A 25,368-nucleotide genomic window follows, 5' to 3' on the forward strand; every position below is an offset into this window, starting at 1 on the left:
TGGACATTGTCTAGGTTTGCATCTTTTGGGCTGCTCTGAGACAGTCTTTTTTTATGCCTATCATCTTGTCTATTAATAGCATTATCTTTCATTTTAATAATGTTCCAGTTTCTTTGACAAATTAACAGTCACCCTTGTATATAAAACAGTTCTTGATGTGGCTCTGTTTGTCCTGTTCTATTTCTTACAATTTCATCTGACCTGTAGTAGGCAGATCATAATGTTACCAGTCCGTTTTCGTAGAGTTCTGTTCATGGGTGTGTGTGATTGTGTTTAAAATAGATACTAATATTACTATTCTTCCACAAGCTGTGATTTTTAGGTTATTTTTTTACTTTGAAATTTCTGTAATAAGGGTAAACTACAAATAAAGTTGCTGGGTTGAAAATTTTTCTTTTTTTAAGTTTATGTTTTGAAAGTGAGCGAGCAGGGGATGGGGGCAGAGAGAGAGAGAGGGAGGGAGAGAGAGAATCCCAAGCAGGCTCTGCACTGTCAGCGTAGAGCCCAATGTGGGGCTTGAACTCACTAACAGTGGGATCATGACCTGAGCTGAAGTCAGATGTTTAATTACAGAGCCACCCAGGTGCCCTATTTCTCACAGTTTTAGAGGCTGGAAGTCCAAGATCAGGGTTATGGTTTCTCCTGAGGCCTCTCCCTTCTTGGCTTGTGGTCAGCCTCCTCCTATGTGATGTCACATGGTCTCTCTCCCCCCCACTGTGTGCATATGCACTGTGTGCATTGTTGTCCTGTTGGATTGTGGTCCTATCCTTCTCACCTCATTTAGACTTAATTACCTCCCTTAAAGGCCTGTTTTCAAATATAGTCACACTGGGGATTAGGACCTCAACATTTGAAATTGGTAGGGGGAATAATACAATTTAGTTCATAACAGCATCCCACCCCCAAGTACATACAAGAAGTAAGGGGAATTTATTAGGCATCATTAACTCTAGTAGAAAAGCCAGTTTGTATTATGCTTTGGCCTTTATTTATTTTTTTCTTTTTTAAGTAAACTGCTCTTAACATGGGATTTGAACTCACAGCCCTGAGACCAGGAGTTGCATGCTTTAGCAACTGAGTCAGCCAGGTATCCCTAGTCAGTTGTATTATTAAGGAGCTTTCCTGAGAGAAGGCATGTAAGGAATATACAGATCTCTCTCTTTTGGGGATTCGTTTTTAATTCAAAAGCATACATACCTTCTTCAATCTTGTTTTTCTTTTTAGTGAAAACACTATGACCCAAGACTTGATAGATGTAAAAGATCTGTAGATTGTTTTGGATTTAAAAATTTTTTTAAAATATTTATTTTTGAGAGAGAGAGAGAGAGACAGACAGACAGACAGACAGACAGACACATCCTGAGCAGGGGAGGGGCACAGAGAGGCAGAGAGACAGCATCCTACAGACAGATCCTGAGCAGGGGAGGGGCACAGAGAGGCAGAGAGACAGCATCCTAAACAGGCTTCAGGCTCTGAGCTGTCAGCACAGAGCCTTACACAGGGCTTGAACTCTCGAACCATGAGAGCATGACCTGAGTGAAGTCGGACGTTTAATCAACTGAGCCACCCAGGTGCCCCTGATTTAGATTGTCTACATAAACTCTGTGAACAGTCAGTTTTATGTTTTCCTTCCCAATTCTTATGCTTTCCAGATCTCTAGTACCATGGCGAAAAGAAGGGGTAATAGTGGCGTTTTCATTTTATTGTCAATATAAATGTTTGAAGCTGATATTTATCAAAATTAAGGAAATTTCTATTGTTGGTTTGATATGATCTTCTAATAAATGGATATTGAATTTTATCAAGAGCTTTTGTATCTGTTGAAAATTTATCATCTGGGGCACCTGAGTGACTCATTTGGTTGAATGTCCTACTCTTGATTTTGGCTCAGGCCATGATCTCATGGTTTGTGAGTTCAAATCCCGTGTTGGGCTCTGCATTGACATTGTGGAGCCTGCTTGGGATTCTCTCTCTCCCTCTCTACCCCTCCCCTGCTTGTGCTTGCTTGCTTTCTCTGTTAGATAAATAAATTATTGTCCTGTGATTACTTTGGTTAATTTTCAAATGACAAACTTTTTATTTTTGAAGTAAAGCCAGTTTGATCATGATGGGTTATCCTTTCCATAGGTCACCCCATTTGGTTTGCTGACATTTTGTTTAGGATTTGTTCATTTACATTTCTGAAAGAAATTATTAATTTTCCTTCTTTTCAGCATTTGGAGGACAGCCTCAGTGAATGAGCTCTGAAGTGTTCTCTCTTTATCCTTTTAAAGAAGCTGTATGGGGATTGTTTTCTTTCATGAATGATTGTTGGAATACTCCAGCAAAGCCATATAGGCCTGGCATTTTCTTTGTGAAAAGATACTTAATTATCAATGTAAGTTCTTTAAAGAGATAGGGTATTCTTACTGTGTTAGTCCTGGTTATATGTATTTTTCAAAGAATTTGTCTATTACTCCTAAATTTGAAATGTATTGGAATAAATACTTATTTTAGTGTCTATAGGGTCTAGTGGTAGCCTCTATTCCCAATATTGTGCTTTTAAAGTTTCATGATCGGTATTGTCAGAGGCTTAATGATTTTTATTCTTTTGAAAGAATCAACTTGTGACTAGCTGAATTTCTACATTTTTATTCATTTTATTTCAGTCTGTCATCATTTCTTTCCTTGGGTTAACTTATTAGTCTTGTGATAAATACAAAGATTGTTTCTTGGTTATTTATTCATTCATTTATTTATGAATGAATGCATGAGTGAATGAATGTTTTTAAGTTATCTCTATGCCCAGGGTGGGGCTCAAACTCCCTGAGATTAAGAGTCACAAGCTCTACCGACAGAGCCAACTAGGCACCCCTCCCAGTCTCTTTAACATATTTATTTATGCTCTAAATTAGTGTTATGTGTTACGTGAACATGGGGATAGGAACATGTTATGGACTGAATTGTGTGTCTTCTCTTCTCCCATTTGTATGTTGAAGCCCTAACGCCTAATGTAACTGTATTTGGAGGTGAGACCTTTATAGGTAATTAAGGTTAAATAAGGTCATAAGGGTGGGGCTCTAATCCAATAGGACTGATGTCATAAGTAGAGGAAAGAGGCACCAGAGAGCCTTCGCGCGCGCGCTCTCTCTCTCTCTGTCTGTAAGTGTAAAGTGTATTCTTTATTTCTCAATTATTTGGCAATTTTCTATTTACTTTGTTTTCTATAATTTCTAGATTGATTCCGCCGTAAATTAATCTGTATAATTGAATACTTTGAAAATTGAGATGTGCTTATGGCTCAGCTAGATGGTCATGTTGGTAAAAATTCCATGTGCACTTGGGAAGAATGTATATTCTGCATTTAGGGTGTAGTATTAATATGTTTAAGTGAAGTTGGTTTTATTTTATTTTAATTGGTCTTTCCTCATTTACTATTGTAGAATTGACCATTTTTAGATTTGCCAGTAGCTGTGGGTGAGAGTGTAAGTTGTTTTAACCTTTTTGGAGGGCAGTTTGTCATTGTTCGTGAAGATAATTTTAATGTTCTTTGACACATTGATTTCACTTCTAGGAATTTCCAGAAACATTTAGCCAAAAATGTAAAGTATAAATATAAGAATCCTTAGGATAGTTTACAAGTGCAAAAACTTTGTCTGCCAATAAAGGACTGGTTAAATGGTAATATATACTCAGAAAGTGTATGTTCTGCAGGCAATGAGGATAATATATTTGTAGTGAAATAATAAGGTATCCTAGGTATAGTAATGAAAATGAGGCAAAAAGATGAGGTTTCCTTTATGTATTTGTTTTTTACCTATAAAATTTTCTGTAAGAGGAGGTAACAATAGATACCTCTGGGGAATTAGACAATGGGGATAGACAATAAGGACTATTTGCCATGTGTTTGAAGTTTTTTGTTTGTTTTGTTTCAATGAACATGGGTTACTTAGAATAAAGAGCCTGTTAAGATCAAAGTAATTGCCACTTAAATGGAGCAAGCAAAATACTATATTGTGTAGAATTCCTATAAAACACCCCAGAGATTTTATTGATGCTTGCCATATTTATTGTTACATCCTTCTTTGCTCTTTTCTTTGTATCTCTTCCCCAAATTAAAGATGAAGTTTTGACTGGTCAGAGGTTTCTGGAATTCTAATAGACCATAGCATTGGTGTTAAGGTAAACTAATTTTCTTGAAGTTTTATGCAGACAAAACAAATTTTTAATGAAAGATCTTTATTTCCTACAGATTCCTGACATTCAAAACAACTGACTTTTAACACTCTGCTACTACATCAAATCAACAATGAATTGCAATGCAAAACCAGAGAATGTCACCTTACCACCACATTATCCTAAAAAGCCGTCATCTTTTTTGGAGCAGGCTTTAATAAATCCATTTAACACAACATCTCAAAGTTCTTTAAGCTATCCTGGAAGTAACCAAGAAGCATGTATGTTTCTTGGAAATTCAAATCCAGTTTCACAGCCACTGCTAAACATGAGAAATTATATAGCTCCTCAGCAAATCCCTATTTCTGATATACATACCGGGACAGTTGTGGCCTCACAAACGTCAGTAGAAAGAATAACATATGCAAATGTTAAAGGATCCAAACAACTAAATCACAATTTGCAGATGTCTTCAGGCGTTACCCAAAATGTATGGTTGAACTCACCAATGAAGAATTCTGTGCATTCTCATACAGGGGCAACTGTATCTCATCAAACTAGTTTCGGAACTAATACACCTAATGTACATGCACTACAGAATCAATTTGTAACTTCAGATACCTGTTCTGTGCAACTACAAATGATCCCCTCCAATTCTCCAAGAGTTCCTGTAACTTATCAGTGGACCCCAAGGCTTAACCCATCTGTATCAGAACGACAGGTTGACTGGGCGCAACAGTATACATCCAGTGGACTGACTTATCCAGATTACAGACCTCTTCCAAAGCAATATAGTTACACATCACGAAGCTCTTTGCAAGATCTTTCCCTTCAGAAACAAAACCCTATGCCATCTGCATCATTGCAAATTAAAAATAGTCACCCTCCAGATCCTCCACAGACTTTACAGTCAAAGCAGACTGCAACTGTACATTCCTATCGATACGCAGTTCCTCAAACTGACAAAAGGCCTCCTCCTCCTTATGACTGTAGATACGCAAGCCAGCCTTTGCAAAGTACTCAGCATGTTATTAAACAGGCTTCTTTGGAAGTTCCTCAGAGTCAAGAAATGCACTTACCTGAAATGAGGAAAGACTTTTCTAGAAGTTTTCAACAGCATTGGCAAAACCTTAATGAAAATGTCAGCACAGTTGGAAATTCCTGTAACTTGAAAGTAAATAGCAGTGTCATTCAGCCTTTTAATGAACCTGTTAGATCTTCTGTGGATGGTGTTCAGACTCTTGCTCAAAATAATCAAGAGAGGAGAACAGACTCTTGTGATCTAACTTCAAATCAAGTATTGGACACAAGTGTCACAAAAGAAAAGTTAGTGAGGGATATTAAAACATTAGTAGAAATAAAAAAGAAGTTTTCGGAACTTGCAAGGAAAATCAAGATTAATAAAAATCTTTTGATGGCAGCAGGTTGTATTAAAACAACTGATACCCCTTATAGTGAATTAGCTCCAAATTCTGGATTGTCTCTGAAACAAACTGCCCAAATCCGGTCTGGACCACAGGTAACCCTAGTGACTCCAGAGAATAAACCACCAACAGTTATGGAATCTGCAAAAGAAACAAATAGAGCATACAGTACAATGAATTCCAACATTCAGGACCCCAATTGTGGAAATTTTAACCAAGTGAATTCTGTTTTACTAAATTCTGTCTGTTCAGAAAAGTTTCCAATGCCAGACCAGTTACAAGATTTGAAAGTTAGGACTTCTTTAAAGGCATCGACTGTTGAGATTACCCAGGCAACCTTAAATAACACCCAGATTTCATCAGGAAATGTCAATGTTGAACTAAATGTGCCGACAAATTCTGAAACAACTTACGTTCCTCAGTCTGCGTCCTTTGAGGAATATGTTTCAAAATATCCAAATAAAAATACGCTAATTCTCAGTTTACTTACGTGTAGAGATAAACCTCAGGAGAAGTTGTTTAAAAATGCTTGTGAAACTATTCAGGGTTCTAAACCACATAGTTATGAAGTTAATCCAAGTACCCAAATCACTGGTAACCAGCTAAATTTGAAAACAGTGGAAGCTCCAAGTACTTGTAACACAAATCCCAAGATTTTAGATAACTCTTTTTGCCTTGAGCATAAATCCTCAACAAGTGGAATGCCTTCTAAAAGTGACAGTCACTTTTCCATGGAATTGCTAGCAACATGTCTTTCTCTGTGGAAAAAGCAACCTTCAGAACCTACCGAAGAAAAACAGTGTAATGAGTCAAGAAAAAATAGAACAGCAGTTGGAGTTTCCAAGCCTGTGGAAACCTGTGATAAGAGTCCATTTTCAGTTGTGGGAAATTCTCAGAATAAGGTGTTAAACAGCTCACAAGAAACAACTTTGTCAATGGTAGTACAGAATTCTGAGTCTTCAGGCACAACCAACACAAAAGGAACAGAACTTCAGGTTGCTGTAGTGTCACCACTAATTCTTTCAGATGTCAAAACCTTGTCTGTCAAAGGAATAACACCTGAAGCTTTATCTGAAACAATGTATCCAGTTATTAAAGAAGGCAGTGTTTGTAGCTTACAGAATCAGTTGGCAGAAAATACAAGTATTACTGCTGCTTTGAAAGCTAATGTTGATGAACCAGTAGCAGGTGCTACGACAGACACCAAGATGTTCTTACCAATTCAGAAGGAAGAGCAAAATGAGTCAACTAATGCAGCAGACACACCTCATGGCAATCAAGGAAAGCATATCAAATCAGAACCAGATACCCATTATACTGTGAGTGAACAGCAAGCTTCATACAAGCCAAGGAAAAGTGATATTGCTAGTGGTGATATGTTACATATTGAGAATATTTGTTCTCTTGTTGAAGGTGATATGTCTTATAATTCCCAAATAGCGGAGATATTCAACTTGCCGCCTTTGAAAAGAGTTGAGCCACAGAAATCTTCTCTCCCTAAGCAACAGGTGATTAGTAGTGGACAACAAAAAGAACATACAGACAATGTCACTGAAAATAAAGACTTTGGTTTACAAAGTGATGATTTTTTAAAGTGCACAGATGCTTCACATAAAATAACTGACCAGGCAGAATCACCTCAACCTCCAGAATCATCTTTGAAGCATGTTAAAGCTAATAGTGGAATTTTAGAGGAAAGTGATTTGGAACATATCACTAAAAAAGAAAGCATGGCTAATGATATGTGTTCATCGGGAGCTATCCAACAGGGCAGTTGCCCTCAGGAAGCTGATGCAGTTTGCAATTACACTGCCCAAGATCCTACAAGAAATGAGATTCTATATGATAAGGCATCCATCTTATACCTACATGATCAGCTGTCAGAACTTTTAAAAGAATTTCCCTATGGCATTGAAGCTGTGAACACACATGAAGGTTCTGTGGCCCAACAAATAACAAACCAAATCCCAAAAGGTCAAACTTGTGATAAAACTGGTTGTGACTCCAAAGACTCAACAGACCAAATACAAATTACAATATTAAACTCAGAGCAAATGAAAGAATTATTTCCTGAACATGAAGATCAACTCTGTGAGGTAGACAAGTTGGGAGAACATCAGAAAGAAGAACCTGTAAACAAAGAAGGGGGCCAGTGTGACCCACAAACAGATACAGATGAAAAGAGTCATGATTCTGTAATGGATTCAGAGAAAGATGATGTCCGTTGCTGTGCACTGGGATGGCTATCTATGGTTTATGAAGGAGTACCCCAGTGCCCGTGCAATTCCATCAAGAAGTCAGCTTCAGAGAAAGAAGGGGAAGATAAATGTTCTCCTTTGAAGATCAACAGTTGTAAACAAGGAGAGAAAACTGATAGAAATGCCCCTGTTGAATGTAATAGTCCTCTAAATAACAATCCGGAGATTCCTTTGACTTGTCCAGATACAAAAAATCATCTTCCTGAAATAGAAGAAAGCAAAAGTATAAATAAGCCCAAAACAAAACATCACAAATCACTGAGGACAGAACAAGAATTATCAGGTCAGTTTTTATCTAAAGGTGATAAAAAACTAGATTCCTTGCAAAGTCACAAAAGGAAAGGAAAACTGAAGTTTCATGAGATAACTTTTCATAGCAGTAATAAAATGACAAAATTTTCTCAAGAGAGCCTGCACCAGAAGCTCATGGCACAAAACTTACGTCCACTAAAACCAAAGGTGGGTTTTTTGACAAATAAAAATAAAGATCTGTGTATGAAGAATGGTTCTTTGGTACAGTCAGTATCCCCAGAGAAAATAAAATTGAAAGCAGGTGGCTTGAGACAAAAAGTTTTGGAAAAAAGGAAGTTAGATGATGGGGGCATACTTGATTCAAAGATAAAGAGGAAGAAATATGATAAACGAGAGCATAATAAAAATATGGGAGATGGTACATTTAAGTTGTGTAATTTTTTGTCACTCGCAAATGAAAGAGCCAGAGTTAAAGAAAAGACAGTATCAAATGCTAAGTCCTCAGGCTCCAAGGATGTTTCATCCAAAATGAGTAGAGTTCTGACACCGAAGGAGTATTTACAAAGGCAGAAGCACAAAGAAGCGATGGGTAGCAACACATCAAAGAAAAGCCATGTGAGAAATATAACGTGTGATTCTCAGTACATGAAGTCCAGTAAACTTTCCATGCAAGCAGGGAGTTGTGGGAAATCAAATGAGAGACACAATAGTGTACAGGCTTCTAAAGAATCATTAAATACTTCTTTAAGCCATGCTAAAAACCTCAAATTTCACCATTCTGAGGAATCTAAAATGTGTATTTCAAGGAATGTTAAAGGGATAGTTGGTGGAAAGCAACTTGATAAAATGTGGATTGATAAAACCAGATTAGACAAAAATTTGAACAGTACAGACAATGAAGTTGAACTCGGCCAAATGTCTCCCCAATCAAAGGATCAAAGGAAACTATATCTGAACAGAGTTGCATTTAAATGCACAGAACGTGAGAGCATTTGTCTCACAAAATTAGACAGTTCGCCCATGAAGCTTATTAAAGAGAGGAGACCAGAAAATAAACCTCAGAGCTTCTTACCTGTGAAAGATGCCACAGAAAGACCAAACATGCTGGAGTTTAAATTATGTCCAGATGGACTGATTAAGAATACAAATTCTGATGACAACCGGAAGGATCTGCAGCCTTGTCCTAGCAAGGAGCAAGCACCTGTGCAAGGTCTGGTATGATTTTTTTGATGATGTCTACAACATTGTAAGGCATGGTTTTAACTTTATCTTCCCCTTACTGTAAATTGTACTCAATTTGTACTTGATGACAGGTGTATGGAATTGTAAGGTTTGCCAAATACAAAGATTTCGTTTTGCACCAAGAAGCCGATATTATGAAAAATGTTTTTGTGCTAAGTTAGAAGAGTGTTAGTTATACATTATTTCAATCTTTTTTAAAATTTTTTTTTAATGTTTATTTATTTTTGAGACAGAGCATGAACAGGGGAGGGTCAGAGAGAGGGAGACAGAGAATCTGAAACAGGCTCCAGGCTCTGAGCTGTCAGCACAGAGCCCGACGTGGGGCTCGAACTCACGGACCGTGAAATCATGACCTGAGCCGAAGTCGGCCGCTTAACCGACTGAGCCACCCAGGCGCCCCTCAGTCTTTTGTTGATTCTCATTTGTACTTGTGATTTCAAAGCTCTGTGAATTTGAAGCTTTGGTCTAAATATGAGGAAATAATCATTACATATTTGTGAAAACTTTTTATACATATGGAAATGGTTTGATTTATTATTATCTTTGAAGTAGTTGTTAACTGTGTTATCACGAAAGTTAAAGCACTGTCCTGTAGTCTGCTCTTGAAATGGGAGGGCAACGGAAGCAGTCTTGTCCAGTGTTAAGTTACCAAGGCCAGAAGGAAGCATGACTGTCATTTGGCTGAATGATAGAATTCTCAGTGTAGTGCCAGGAGGGAAGGAGAAAATAGAGGACTAATTATTTGGTAGTCAGGAAACATTTAAGTGTTGTGAATATTACTTATAAAACATTGTGTTGAGAAATTCAGATTGGAAAAGTAAAGGATTTGAATGGCAATCTTCTTTTCTCCTGTGTTCTTCAGATGGTATCTGGGCACAGAAAGTTACAATGTAAATATAAGGTACATTTTCTTGGAAGGATATAGGGATGTATGGTAAAAATAGACTATAAAATTTATGTTGTAAAGTATTGGTGATTTCACTTGGCCATATAAATGTATCTGAGGCATGTGTGTAACAAGAACATTGGAAGTAGGTGGGGGCAATGGGAGGGGCTTTCTTTGTCTCATGTACCCTTAAATACCTTGGAATTTGTTGGTGTTCAGCCTAAGTGGGAGAAACAATTCCATAGTGAAGATAAACTTTAAATGCAACCCATTTTTCATTTATAAGATACTCAGACACTTGAAATGGAAGGATTTTTGAGGCTTCTTTTAGACTTGCAGTATATGTGAATATATTTAATGCCTTCTAAGATTTATTTTATGTTTATATGACTTTCCTTCATTAAAGTACTAAAAGATGAATAGCAATTTCTAGAGATCTGAAAATGAATATTTAGTTTCAGGAATAAAAAGTACAAAAGAAGACTGGTTAAGAGGTGTAACTGAGGAGAAAAGGATGCCAGAAGCCAACCAAAAAATAGGTAAAATCCTCATGTATTTAAATTTTTACGTATTGGGCACTTGGTCACACAGAAGCTGGATTATAGTTATGAAACTATTGTGAAGTTTGATTTTTATCCATATTTTTTGAATGATTCAGTGTATGGTAGGAAGATAATTTCTGATATTTTCTGTCATACTGTGGAGAGGGGAGCAGTGGTCTGTTTCCTGTTAACAAGAAAATATTTCTCCTCTTGATGAGTTAGGTAACTTTTCTGTACAGGATTATGCATTAAATACTAGGTTTTGCAGATCGTAAGGTTTCCTGAATACTCAACTCCGAGACTATAGTGAGAAAATGGCAGTAGAATAATAAATGAATGAGTATAGGCTATACTTGAGTATAGGCTATACTTCAGTTAAACTTTATTTACCACATTGGGCTAGACGGTTAGCTATACCCTGTTTGCTAGCTCCTAGGTGGGGTGATTAGCAAGTTTAATTCATTTAATTCTCAAAACCAGGTAGATGAGCATGTCCCATTTTATCAGTGGGAGGTAAGGTCATTAGAAATTCCATGACTAATAACCAAATAGGGACTTGAACTTTGTCCCCTCTTTTCAAAGTTAATTCAGTGTGGAATTTGAGTTATTTTGATGATAAGAGACTGAGTCTCCTAGTTAAAATTTATTTCTCTTTGTATGGGAGGGATTTAGGCTGAGTGCCAACCAGAAAAACCAGAGCTTTCAGTATCTTACTTAGTGGAATGAATGCACTTTGTTTTTAGGGTTTTGCATTGAGAACTAGAAGCTAGGGTTCAGGAGTTTTATCTTAGTTTTGGTTAATTGACTATGAAAAGACAAGTGTTTGGAACTCATTGAAAATGGGTAGAAGCAGAATTTCACCATGAAAAATAAAGAAGCACATTTCTTAAAAGAGAGGAAGTGATGAAGTGGAAAAGAGAGTTTAAAACAAATATACGTAAGCAGGCTTGCAGAAATTGAGTCCTGCACAGTAAAGGTACACATAGGAAAAAACTAAATTGATTTAAAGTCTTAAAGAAGAACTGCACTGTTCGTCAGAACAAGAAAACAGCTGAAACAGGGCAAAATGAATTTTAAAAGTCGTAAGAGTGGAAAGCATACTTTTAAAGTTGGAACACAGGAATTCAAAAGTGAGAAAAATGGAAATGGGCATTGAGATTGGATAAGAAAGGTCCTTGGAAATAGGAGAGATGTTACTCCATAGAGAAGGTAAGAGACATAATTGAAATCTGAATCTGAAAATACTCATAGATGCCTGCGCAAATTGACCAGATATAAGCATGAGCTAAATGAGAGACATAAAGACAGCCACAAATAAGATGAGCAATAAACTGAAGTTGAGTAAACATCAGTGCTGAGAATCGTGATAAAAAAAACACAGACTGGGGCACAAGCTCAAGGAGATCTGCAGCAGGGTAAGGAATAGCCAAGATGCGAAGTGTGAGATGAATCACTATGTTGTACCCGAAACTCACGTGATATTGTATGTCAGCTATACTTCAATTAAAAAATAAAAGCAAATAATACTTACAATCCAAAAAAAAAAAAGGTCTGGAGATGAAGGAAAAGCGTGAAAGAACAAATACCAAGATGAAGAGGTGGAGAACATGAACCAGCGGGAAATGAGACAAAAAACAAATGCTGCAAACTCCCAAACAGATCAAAGAAACAGTTTAGATAATTATACATCTACATTTGATAGCAAAGGTTTGAGTGTAGATGGAGCAAGTTGTGAAACTATCAAGTCAAGGTAAGGTACAGAGAAGAGGGAGTAACAGAATCCAGTGAAAAATGACTTAGGAACCCATCTCAGATATCAGTGTCATAGAAGAAAGCTAATGAGGATGTACAAGAATTTGAAACTAAGAGGATAGAATGTGTGAGTTCCTAGGCAAAAAAAAAAAAAAAAAAGTAAAACAAGACTATTATGCAGAAAGGAATGGCTATAGCAGGAATGAAAACCAAGGGAATTCTATTCTAGACTAGGGGAATTGGCTACTGAGAAGTACAGCCACATCTAGAAATGCAGGAGGTAGGAAAAGCTGGACCCATCAAAAAGATAGGCTAATATAACGCTGAAATGGTCTGACAACAGAAAACTATAGACATGTCTTAGAATACAAGAACTTTTCCATTCACTGGTTGAAACTGGCTGGTTTGTGCTCTTTATATTGCTAGTTTAGATAGCTGTTAAAAAGGTCACATTTATAATAGTGTGCAAATGATAGAACAGGATAGCTGTGGGATGTGAAGATGGGATGAGAGTAGAAGAGAGTCCCCAAAAGAGGCAAGATGTCCTGTGTGTGTAATTTATAATTCTGTAGGTAAAAAGCCATAGTTTGTCCAACTCCTTGTCCTAATTTTATCCCAGAGAAGAGTGCAGGGTTACCCTCTCCATTTTAATTGATTGTATATTGGTCACAAACACTGAATAATAAAGTAAACAAAATTTCTGTTTCCTTAGATGATAATGTTTTGGCTAATGCAAGACTCTCCAAGAGAAGCTTCAGTGCAGATGGATTTGAAACACTACAAAATCCAGCAAAAGATTCAAAAGCAATGTTTCAAACCTACAAAAAGATGTATATGGAAAAGAGAAGCAGAAGCCTTGGTAGTAGTCCTTTAAAATAACTTCAAGGCTAATTTTTTTGATGGTTCTGTAATGGGCACCAGGAAGTTTCTGCCAGTTTCTTTTTAGAATATTTTGCTGAAAATGCTCAGAATTGTAAAAAATGTCAAGAGAGTTTGGATACTACATAAGTTTTATACATCTGCGAAATCAATTAAGTGGCTTGAGAACCTTGCTTGTGGGTACCAGACATAAGAGATAGATGGTATTTGTCAGCAAAACCATAAGGTATTGAATTTTGACATTACTGAACAAAGTTTACCATTGTTTATTTTGAAATGCTAACTATCGATCCTGAGGGAGGACTGTTGTTCTCAGTTAAGGACTTGTTTATTTTAGCTGGGACTGTAAATATATTTTTATTTCTAAAGCTTATTAGCAAAACTTATTTTTCAAAAATGCTCACTGTGAACGTCAAAGTATATTCTTAAGTATTTTATACCTAATTGTAAACTTTGTCAGAAGTCTTGTTTTGTACTTGTTAAGCTGAACATAATTTTTGGATAATGTTTAAACATTACTTTTCATACTTGAAATAAACATTTATTTTTTAAAAATATATATGTGAAGTCATAATGGATTGTGTTTCGTTTTCTACCCTCACAACAGGACACATTTTAGAAGGGTGTTTTTAAAAGGAGAAATGTTAAATTAAGCTGTCAGAAGTAAATATTTTTAGGTTGCATTCAGAAGAAGAGCAAACATTTTACTGGGGTCAGGAAATTGGAAGAAAGAAGGCAAAATAACGTTTCTGGGTTTTACTTTATGACTCCTAGAAATGTGTTGGTTAGTTTCATAAAATCTCAATGCCATATATATTATATTTATATATATTTATAAATTGTATATATTATATATGTTATATATAATATATGGCACTGAGATTTTATGAAAATATAATAAATTATATATTATGTATAAATTATATATAATACATAAAATAACAAATTTTATATATATATATATATATATATATATATATATATATATATATATATATGGTTCATACTTAACCACATTTCTGGGAGTAGGGAGAAATGGGGAGTTTAAGGGGAGTATAGTTTCAGTTTTGCTATTGTGAATATCCTTAACATCACTGAACTGCACACTTAAAAATCCTTAAGAGGGGCACTTGGGTGGCTCAGTTGATTGAGCATCTGACTTCAGCTCAGGTCATGTTCTCACAGCTTGTGAGGTCGAGCCCCACATTGGGCTCTGTGCTGACAGCCTGGAGCCTGCTTCAGATTCTGTGTCTCCCTCTCTCTCTGCACCTAACTCACTCATACTCTATCTCTGTCTCTCTGAAAAATAAACATTAAAAAAAATCTTTTTTACTAAAAAAAAAGTCCTTAAGATAGTAACTTTTGTGTGTATTTTATTACAAGTTTAAAAACTATGTTCCGAAGACTACAGAAGACTGGGCTTTTCATAAAATACTAAGCAGCTGTGCTCATTTTGACTATTTGATGGTTTCATGTCAATGATAAGATTCAGTTAGAAAAGCAGTGGTTGGGAAAACTGCTGGCACCATATTTTTTTTTAAGTCTTAATGTCTTTGAAAAAGTAGTGAAAATTGCTAATATAATTAAATCTCAACCCTTGAGTACACGTCTTTTAAATATTCTAAGTGGTGAAATAGCAAGTACAGAAACTGCATTTCAGAACAATCTGAAGCAGAGATTATAAGCAATAATGATACATTGGTCATTGAGGAAAAATGTAACATTTTGACTTGGGAACTAACTCAACCTTAGGATGTCATTTTTACTTGAAGGAATCATTGACATTTTTCTGAAAACTGCCCTCCTAACATTTCCATGAAAAAAAAGATATTTATTACCAATGATAAAATGAGCTTTCTAAAAAAATTCAGATTTTGGAAAACTTCTATCAGACGGAGTTTCATAGCATCTTACTAATAGACCTCTGGTCAGCTCAGTGAAAATGAGTTTGATCATTTAAAAAAAATTTTTACAGTAGGCTCCATGCCCAAAGGGGGGCTTGAACTCAACCCTGAGATCAAGAGTCACATGCTGAACTGACTCATCCAGCCAGGCACCCCTGAATGTAATTCTTGATGTATGTCAATATTTGGAAGATCTGCATAACTTAGTGAACCAATGTTTTCTGATGACCGATGCATGTTGATAAGAGATTATTGAAAATGCCAGGTAGACCAAATGGATTTCGATAGAAGAATGCAAAAAGATACCTATCATGTCAAGCTTCCATGTTGCAACTAACCTTTAGGGAACACTGTCAGCTTTTGGTGCAGTGTCCAAGAAGAGTATAATGCGATTATCTGAAAAAGCTGGAAGAAAGCTCTTGTGCACATAAGCCATCTATGTGTGTGAGATGGGATTTCCTAATACACTTAAACCATGGCATGGCTCAACAACAAGCTGAATGCACAAGTAGGTAGGAAATTCAAGGGTCTTCTATCAAGTCAGACATTAAAGAGATTGGCAGAAATGTAAAACAAGGCCAGACTTTTCATAATTTTGTTTGGATATATATTTTCCATAAAAATGCTATTTATGTAACCATGTAATAGGTTTACTTTTAAACAAAAACACTTGTTAAATGTTTGAATTTTTCATGGAATAAATATTGACATATCTCAATTCCTCAGTTTTTTAAGATGGTTTAAAAAATCAGTGATTACAGTGGTGATTAAGGAGCAAGCACAGATGGATATGGTTAGTCTTTTTTAAAATTTTTTTTTTTTTTGAGCATGAGTGGGGTAGGGGCAGAGAGAGAGGGAGACAGAATCCCAAGCAGGTTCCATGCTGTCAGCACAGAGCCTGATGTGCTGCTCGAACCCATGAACCTTAGATCATGACCTGAGCCGAAACCAAAAGTAGGACGCTTAACCACTGAGACCCCCAGGCACCCTGAATGTATTCAGACTTGCATCATTCCCAAAAGTCAACACTAACTTTCAAATATTTCAAAAAACTAGTATAGTGTAAAACAGGGTTGTATATAAGGTTGCATGTAACAATGTTGAATGGCTGCTTTTGTTATTCTTTAATACTTTTCATATTAGGAGTGCCTTTTACAATGTTAAGGCTAGAACCTTATTATAGGTACCAATGAACATTCTATGACAATGAATTTTCAAAGGACAGGAGAGAGTAGCCTGCATAAACCACTAAAATTAGTAAAAAGATAAATTCAGTCTTTTAGGTGTTTGAAGCTCTGAGCAGTGTGTCTAAAATATTCTTTATGCATGATACAGCAAAAGACAAACCCTCAATGAAAGAAAGACCAATGAAATTTCTTCAGGAAGAAGGGAACTGAAAATAGAAGTGAGATGCAAGAGTGAAAGGTCAAAGAAATCAGATATTCATCTAAAGAATGACTACAGAAAGAAAGCATTAATAAAACTGATTTTAAAGGAAAAAACAAAAAATCCATCTGACTGGTAACATTGGGCAGCATGTTACATATACCTTAGTTCCTGGAAATGGAAATTTGCAAGTGTTAAATACCTATAATGTATGAAGCTCTGTGGAAAGTATGGTACTACAACAGAAGCTGCAAAGAGGAGTAAAACAAGTTTTTCTAAGGAATTTCCAATCTGGAAGATGAGAAAAAGCAAGTGTCCAAATGTCAGTTGATACTTATGAGGGGCATAAATGTTAACAAAAGATGAAATACAATTACAGAAATTTTCTTACTTTGGAATGCCTTATATTACCTTACCACAGCCAGGTTAGTACCTTCTCTTGCCTTTATCTAGATGGAAGTGGCCAAAACTACTAGTCTTCCCAATTAATTTTTATCTGAGTTTCTTTTCAAGATAAAGGTCCAGAGAAAGGAGCACAAATAATATGTTGTTATTACAGTAGAAGCATAAATAATGTTGGTTTGTTACTATTTCCAGGTTTAAAGGAGTGCATTCAAGGTTCATTTTCTTCCAACTCTAGATGTTTAAAAATAGAACCCAGAAGTGTTCAAAACTCTCCTATATCAAGTTTAGACTACAGAGCAGAGATTATGGAGTATGAATCAGGACTGCAGCGAAACTATAGTTAAATGAAGACTATCACATCAAACAGCCATCAGGACTCGAAAGGCTTCTGAAATAGTCAAGAAAGCAAAGCTTGAGACTGAATGTCAGATTATTTTACATCAAGATTGGGAAGGTGCCCTGAAAAGGGTGTGAATACACCTTGAAGAAAGCTTTGCTGAGGAAGGTTAAGTGATACAAGCTGATAGCATTTCGATAGTCCTAGTAAACCTAGTAATCCTAGTAAACCTGCTGTAGATACAGGTAACCAGAAGGTAATCAATGAGCTTAATTGTTCAAAATGGTAGCCATTAGCCATATGTGTCTGTATTGAGCACTAGAATATAAAATGCACTAGACAGTTTGAACCTATGTTCCAAAGGAAGAGCCAGTGGAACTTGATGGTAGATTGGGTAAGGGAGAACAAGAGGGAGTAATGTTTTTTCTAGATTGTGCCACTGAGTAGGTAGAGAGGCCTGCCTTGCCTGTGTAACTAGGGAGTTGAAGTCTTTAGGCTGACCAGGAATTGATTACGTTAAGCCTGTGTCCAGTTTCCATAGAGCTTTTACTTGGAGGCCAGCCTGCAAGGCAACAGTCTTGAATAAATTAACCCACACCTCTTAGTGGTTGAGTCAACTCAGCATAACTTTTAGAAAGGAATGGACTTGTACTCTGAACACCATTTTCACAGACATGATTATTTTCATAGCTGATATTTCAGGGTAAATTTCATAAAACAAATTGAGGTTTAATTTGAAATCTTTGTAGTTTCTCCCAACTTTTGCTTTGCCTAAGTAGAATGGATTTGTCTATGAGATAATTGTTGTTTTTAATAGCAAGAAACAGACCATTGACCTGAATTGAAAGAGTTGGAAGGAGCAGGAAAGGAAATTGAGCATTTTCTTTTCTAAGTCCTTTTCAGTCACTTCCTTTCTGTCTTCTATTATCTGATCTCTCTGTAACTACATGTTGATAATGTTTGAGAGTCTAGGCTGTTGTAATTGTGGGGATTTGATGATCAGAACTGTTCCTGTCACTTTGGGAACATTTTAGATGTGTTAAATTCCATTGGTCATTGGGAATTTGCCTGCTCTGATTGCTTTGAATTGCATATCCAAAATGTGGCTCCTACGTTGTTATTATTTTCTGGACCCCAAACACTTTTAATTATTTTTAAGACCTCATATCAAATGTAAAACGTATACTTACTCATGACTGAATGGGCTGAGCAAAATATTAACTTCCTATGCATGGGGAGAATTAACTCCGTTCCTTTTGGATGCTTCAAAGAATCTTGTAGGAAACAAAATGTGTGAATAGTTAAGTTTTGTGCTCATACTCAAGTATGCCCTTTAGACCTTTACTCACTGCCTGTCATGAATGATTATTTAGTATGCATAGTAAACCAGGAAGTTATATTGTCCTTGTTATACATATAAGAAAACTGAGTTACAGAGAAATAAGGTCAAACAGCTTTAAAGTAATAAAGGAGCACCTAAGAATTAATGTAGTCATCAAAGAACTTCTAATTTGGTCCAAAACACCAAAGTCGGTGATTACAATACATTCCTTACCAAGGAACGTTTCATTACATGATAGTTACGAACATTTGCCCTTTCTCCATTATTAGAAGTGCTGGATTAATTTGCTTGAATATGTCTGCTATGTAATCCCAATATACTACTCCCACAGACGGCCCTTCAGTTTCCACCTCTGTTTGGCTTTGCACTTAAAATTACTAGAGGCCTTGTGCTCCCCCCCCCCCCCCCCCCCCCGCTTCACCTTGTGTCAGTGTGACCTTAACTTCCCTTACTCTTCCCTTCATTTGTGATTTAGTACTATATACCAACTTCATAGATTTGGAACATACTATCATGTGTTTATCCTTTTGCAGACTGAAACTCATTGTTAGATTCCTCCATCAGGTACTGACACTATGTAAGGCTTAAAACATTATGTCACAGTTCATAAGTTTCAGAGATCTGGGTGTGCTGGGCTGAGTGCCTCCTTCAGGTCTCTCACAGGCTGAATCATGGTTGTTGGTTGGGACTGTAGTTTCATCTGAAGGCTTGACTGAGGAAGGATCCACTTCCAAACTCATGCATGTGATTGTTGTCAGGGTTCAGGTGTTTCAGGCTTTTAGACTGAGTGCTTCTGTTCCTTGCCAGCATTGGCCTGCAGCTTCCTTCAATTCTTTGCCATGCTGGTTTCTCGATAAGGCAACCTACAACATGGCAGCTGACTTTCCTCAAAGCAATAGAACATGAGTGTGAGAAAGAGCAGGCAAGAGGAAAGTCACAGTCTTTTTGTTACTTAATTTCAGAAATGACATCCTGTTGTTTTGTTATATTCATTTTTTAGAAGTGAGTCACAAATTTCCAGCCCACATTCAAGGAAAAGGGGTTTAGAGGTCACTAGGGACCATCCTAGAGGCTCCCTACCACAGTCTTTACTACATTAAGCCCTTAATTCTTTTGTTGTATGGGAATGGAAGCATGACCTTTCTGTTAGATTTAGGTAGCTTTGTGTTTATTCCAGGGAAGCCTGGAATGGAAGTCTGGCTTCTTGGCCAAAATAAGAATAGACGATGATGCATATAGTTAAATGGTTACCTAACCTGGTTTTAACTCCCTGGTATATAGTATAAAACCCCTCAGTAAACTCATGCCTCAGCATCCCTGAGATTATAATATCTTGCTCCTATCTTGGTAGTTCATACTGCAAAGACAAAGTATGTTCTGTGTGATTAACCAAGGGCCCTGGGAGCTGTGCCCTGAAGCCTCCGATCTCTATCTGCCTGTGCTTTCCTTCCTGTACTGTATCCTTTAATTTTACTAAAGCCTTATATAAGCATATCCCCTGGAGTCACATCATCCCTTTGAGTGATCCAGTCCCATGTGATCATTGCAGTTAGGCTGGTCTGTCCCCACACTGTGCACTTCAGATATAGCCACTGTGTCTGAATCCCAACAGCATCCAGGTGGCTGTGGAAACTCCCAGCATTAGTCAAATAACCCATGGGGCTATGAAGAACCTCCTCAAATGCCTTTCCCTAAGGTCAGTTTTTCTGTGAGGGGAAGACCTCTTTCTATCCTGCTGCCCATGCCACTGTTCCCTATTGTTTCTTTATATAAAACCAGCTTGCTGAATTTTTATGTTGCTGTAGGAATGCTTATCATGTTATATTACAATTAATCTCAATCCCTAGACAGATTAGGAGCTTGAATGCAGGGACTCTGGCTTAATTTTATTTATATTCACATTGCCTATTGTCTAGCACAATGCTGTGCAATAGCAATGAAATATGGGCCACATATGTAATTTTAAGTTTTCTAGTAGTCCAATTAAAAAGTGTAAAAAAACGTCACTGCATTGACAGTATGGAGCCTGCTTGGGATGCTCTCTCCTCCTCTCTCTCTCTGCCCCTCCCCTGTTCTCTCTCTTTCTGTCTCAAAATAAGTAAAAATTTTTAAGGGTAAAAAAATTGGTAAAATTAATTTTAATAATGTGTTTCATCTAACCAATATATTTAAACTATATTATCAACATGTAATATGAAAATTACTGAGATATTTCTTTTCTTTTGATATTGAGATTTTGAATTTTAGTGTTTATTTTATATTTACAGTACATCCTAATCAGATTAGCATTTCAGATTCTCAATAGTCATGTGTAGCCTGTCACCACTGAATGGGACAGTCAGGACATGTTAGCACATAAAAGGTGTTCAAGTATCTCTAGGTACATAAGAGGTACTTATTTTTTTAGAATTTACCAATTGCTATGCCAGCTTATTCCTTGACACTTAGCATATATTATCTCAATACACATACAACCTTGAGACACAGGTATCATTATTCTCAGTGTTAAACAGAAAACTGGTTTTTTTCCACCATTGTATACCCAATTCCTGGCTTATTTTTAAGATATTTATTTTATGAATAAATGAATGACTATTGATGAGTGAACATTTAGGCTTAAATGTTCAAAAGTGAGTGACAGTCTCAAACCCAGCTCTCTGACTTCATCCATGGGCTCTTCACTCTCCTGCTATACTTCCTCTATGGACAGGTGAAAGAACTGATACGTTAATTAATAAGGAGCAAATTAATAAGAACCTGGAACTCTACCCAAAATACAAGAATCCAGCATGTATCACTTATGTGAAGCACTTGTTGAATAACTAAATTATCTGTCAGAAACTGTTTAAAAGTGTGGTTATTAGGAAAAATATGTTAAAAGACACTTGTGTTATGTCAATGACTAACAAAAAATGAATTCTTATTGCAGCCAACCTTATTGTGTATATCATGCCACTAGAAACAGATGAGAATAACTCTTATTTTTATCTATTTTTTAGTTGAAGTATAGTTGACACACAATGTCAAATTAGTTTCAGGTGTACAACATAGTGATTTGACAAGTGCATACATTACGTTACAATCAAAAGTGTAGCTCCCATCTTGTGTATGGTTGTAAGTGTATCACCATACAACTCTATTATAAATACCACTGACTATATTCCCTATGCTGTACCTTTTATCCCCATGACTTATTCATCCCATGACTGGAAAGCCTGTACCTCCCACTCCCCTTCACCCATTTCACCCATTCCCCCCAACCACTGCCCCTCTGGCAACCATTAGTTCTCTATATTTATGAGTCTGTTTGTTCCTTTGTTTTGGTTTTTAGATACCACATATAAGTGAAATAATACAGTATTTGTCTTTATTTTTCTTATTTCATTTTATTTCATTTATTTCACCTTCTAGGTCCATACATGTCACAAATGGCAAGATCTTATTCTTTTTTATGGCTGAGTAATATTGGGCTCTGTGTGTGTGTGTGTGTGTGTGTGTGTGTGTGTGTGTGTGTATGACATCTTTATTCATTTATTGATGGACACTGCTGCTTCCATATTTTGATTATTGTAAATAATGCTGCAATAACCATAGGAACACATATATCTTTTTTACTTTTTCTTTGGGTAAATAATAATGGAAATGGATCATATGGTAATTCTATTTTTATTTATTTATTTATTTATTTATTTTTAAATTTGTTTATTTCTTAGAGTGCACAAGTGGAGGAAAGGGGGCAGAGGGAGAGAGAGAGAGACAAAGAGACAGAGAGAGAATCTTAGGCTCCATGCCCAACACCGAGCCTTCCATGAGGCTTGATCCCACAACCCTGGGAGCATGACCTAAACCAAAATCAAGAGTCAGACACTCAACCAACTGAGCCACCCAGGTGCCCCTATTTTTAATTTTTTAGGAACCTCCATATTGTCTTCCACAGTGGCTATACCAATTTGCATTTCTGACAATAGTACACAAGGGTTCCCTTTTTTCTACGTCCTCACCAACACTAGTTGTTTCTTGTGTTTTTTATTTTAGCCATTCTAACAAATGTGAGGTGGTATCCTCTGAAGGTTTTCATTTACATTTCCGTGATGATGAGTGATGTTAAGCATCTTTTCATGTGTCTCTTGGCCATCTGTGTGACTTCTTTGGAAAAACGTCTATTCAGGTCCTCTGTCCATTTTTTAATCTAATGTGTATGTGTGTGTGTGTGTGTGTGTGTGTGTGTGTGTGTGTGTGTGTGTTGAGTTGTATAAGTTCTTTATATATTTTGGATATTAATCCCTTATTGGGTATATCATTTACAAGTGTCATCTCCCATTCAATAGGTTGCCCTTTAGTTTTGTTGATGGTTTCCTTTGCTATGCAAAAGCATTGTATTTTGGTGTAGTCCCAATAGTTTATTTTTGCTTTCATTTCACTTGCCTGAGGAGACATATCTAGAAAAATGTTGCTAAGGCCAGTGTCAGATTACTGCCTATGGTTTTCTTCCAGATGTTTTATGGTGTCAGATTTCACATTTGGATCTTTTATCAATTTTGAGTTTATTTATGTGTATGGTATAAGAGAGTGGCCCAGTTTCATTCTTTTGTAGGTAGCTTCCAGTTTCCCTAGCATCATTTATTGAAGAGACTGTCTTTTCCCAGAGAATAACTCTTTAAATAGCCTTTGAATTAGTATACTTCAATATCCCACAGACCTTCCTTTCATGAGCAAATTCTTGGATATGATTAAATGTGAAGCAGATAGAGAGGGACTGTTCATTCACCTGTGTAGCAGCTACAAACTGGCATAGTCCAGACAGGTCCAAACCAATACTAAATGACTAGCAGAATCTGTGTAGGGATTGCCCTATTTGGTTCTATAGGCTTTTAGGAACCTTGTTTACTGGTTAGTCAGGGAAATATCACCAGCTACCCCTACTCTGGCTTTGTATAGCAGCACTGGCCAATAGTTCTGTATCTACATGGTCTAACTGCAGCTGCTGGCCACCTGTGTCTATTGAGGAACTGAATTTTTAATTTTACTTAATTTTAATGAATTTAAAGTTAAATAGCTACATGTGACTATTTGACCACATGTTTCTTCTTGGATAATACAGTGTTACAGGGTGGGTGGAAGATTTCCACAGATGTGTCTCTCTGTCACTGGGATCCCCATAGGCTTGTGGGAGTTATCAGTGGCACCCTGGTAGAGCCTGTCTGAGGCCTTATCTGAGTTCCCCTGTGGGCTGATTCAGCACCTAGTTGCCCTCTTGCCTCCTGACGATAATTCTTTCTACCTCTAGGACATGGACATATAACAATGAGTATATCTACGTGTAGCTTAGACATCTGCCTTTGAACAATTTCCTTTCTTTTATAGAGTAAGATTTTTCATCTTGATATCCTGTGGAACTTTGGTCCATTTCTTTGATGATATTATGCTAACGAGATAGACCTGACAAATAGGAAAAAAAGTAAGCATTCTGTAAGACTTAATAAAACACACACATGCCAGAGGATGGGAAATAAATGTAAAAAAATTCAAGGACTGCCACATTAGTGAGATTTTGGGGGTCTGACTATAGTCTGGCGCACAAGTTGTACCACTCACCACAAAGAGGCACAGTGTTTGATGAACCTCTTTGGGGTCGTGGGTAACATACACCATAAATGGATGTGTTGCCCTAAGTAATTTATAAAGTAATTCACACAACTCCACCTTTATATGAGGCCACAAGCAAGAGAAGGCTCTATACCATGCTCAGGCTATGGTGCAAGCCATCTTCCCCTCTGGCCTAATGGCCCAGGGAGTCCAATGGTACAGGGAGTTTTGGTGCTGTATGAATCCTCTCCAAACCCCGCCCCCCCCCCCCCCCCGCCTTTATTTTAAAGGGGAATTCTAGCAAAAACCCCTAGCATCATGCCCTCTTTTGTTGACAAGTATTCTCCATTTGGAAAAAGAGTTCCTAGATTGCTACCAGGCCCTGTTCTTAGGACATAAATTGACTATGCTGAACTGTCCATCATGAATGGGGTATTCTCTGATTCACAAAACTATATAATTGGGTTGGTGCAGTAGCATTTCATTGTTACAGGAAACAGTATATACATGGCCAGTCCAAGCAGCTCTTTTTTTTTTTTTAATGCTTTTTTACATTTATTTATTTTTGAGAGACAGAGAGAGACAGAGCACAAGTTTGGGAGACGCAGAGAGAGGAGGAGACATAGAATCCGAAGCAGGCTCCAGGCTCTGAGCTGTCAGCACAGAGCCCGATGTGGGGCTCGAACTCACAAACCATGAGATCATGACCTGAGCCGAAGTCGGACACCCAACCGACTGAGCCCCTCAGGCGCCCCAAGCAGCTCTTAAGGCATAATTAGAATATATAAGCAAGTCACCTCAGTGTTCTGTCATACCTCAGTCCACACATATGGCTGCATGAGGAGTGAATGAAAAGAAAGAAAGTAGGGTCCTGGTTTATGAACTGGGTTTGTTTAGTATGCTGACTCCAGCCAGAACTATTTTATAGCCCTACTTAGAAATGATACTAAATGACAGTGATAAAGCCAACCTTGTTATAGCCTGCCACCAGGAACAGATGAGAGTAGTTCTTTTAAAT

The 25,368-nt window shown here is 37.0% G+C and overlaps 1 protein-coding gene across 5 annotated transcripts in view; it reads left to right on the forward strand.

Annotated features, from left to right (window-relative positions):
* Window positions 1–25,368, forward strand: part of RESF1 (retroelement silencing factor 1) — a 48,104-nt gene that overhangs the window by 11,848 nt on the left and 10,888 nt on the right. For 2 of the 5 annotated variants that reach the window (XM_060657983.3, XM_060657984.3), the window contains exons 4-6: window positions 4,232–9,299; window positions 10,673–10,756; window positions 13,224–13,949. In XM_060657983.3, the coding sequence (XP_060513966.3) occupies window positions 4,289–9,299; window positions 10,673–10,756; window positions 13,224–13,390 (5,262 nt within the window). In that variant the 5' untranslated portion in view covers window positions 4,232–4,288 and the 3' untranslated portion in view covers window positions 13,391–13,949. Of the gene's footprint in view, window positions 1–4,231; window positions 9,300–10,672; window positions 10,757–13,223; window positions 13,950–25,368 lie in introns of those variants that run through there. The other 3 variants (XR_013556795.2, XM_078449954.2, XM_060657985.3) reach the window with 2 other exon arrangements.

Source organism: Panthera onca, chromosome B4 (genome assembly GCF_046562875.1).
Source record: "Panthera onca isolate mPanOnc1 chromosome B4, mPanOnc1 haplotype 2, whole genome shotgun sequence".
Lineage (NCBI taxonomy): Eukaryota > Metazoa > Chordata > Mammalia > Carnivora > Felidae > Panthera > Panthera onca.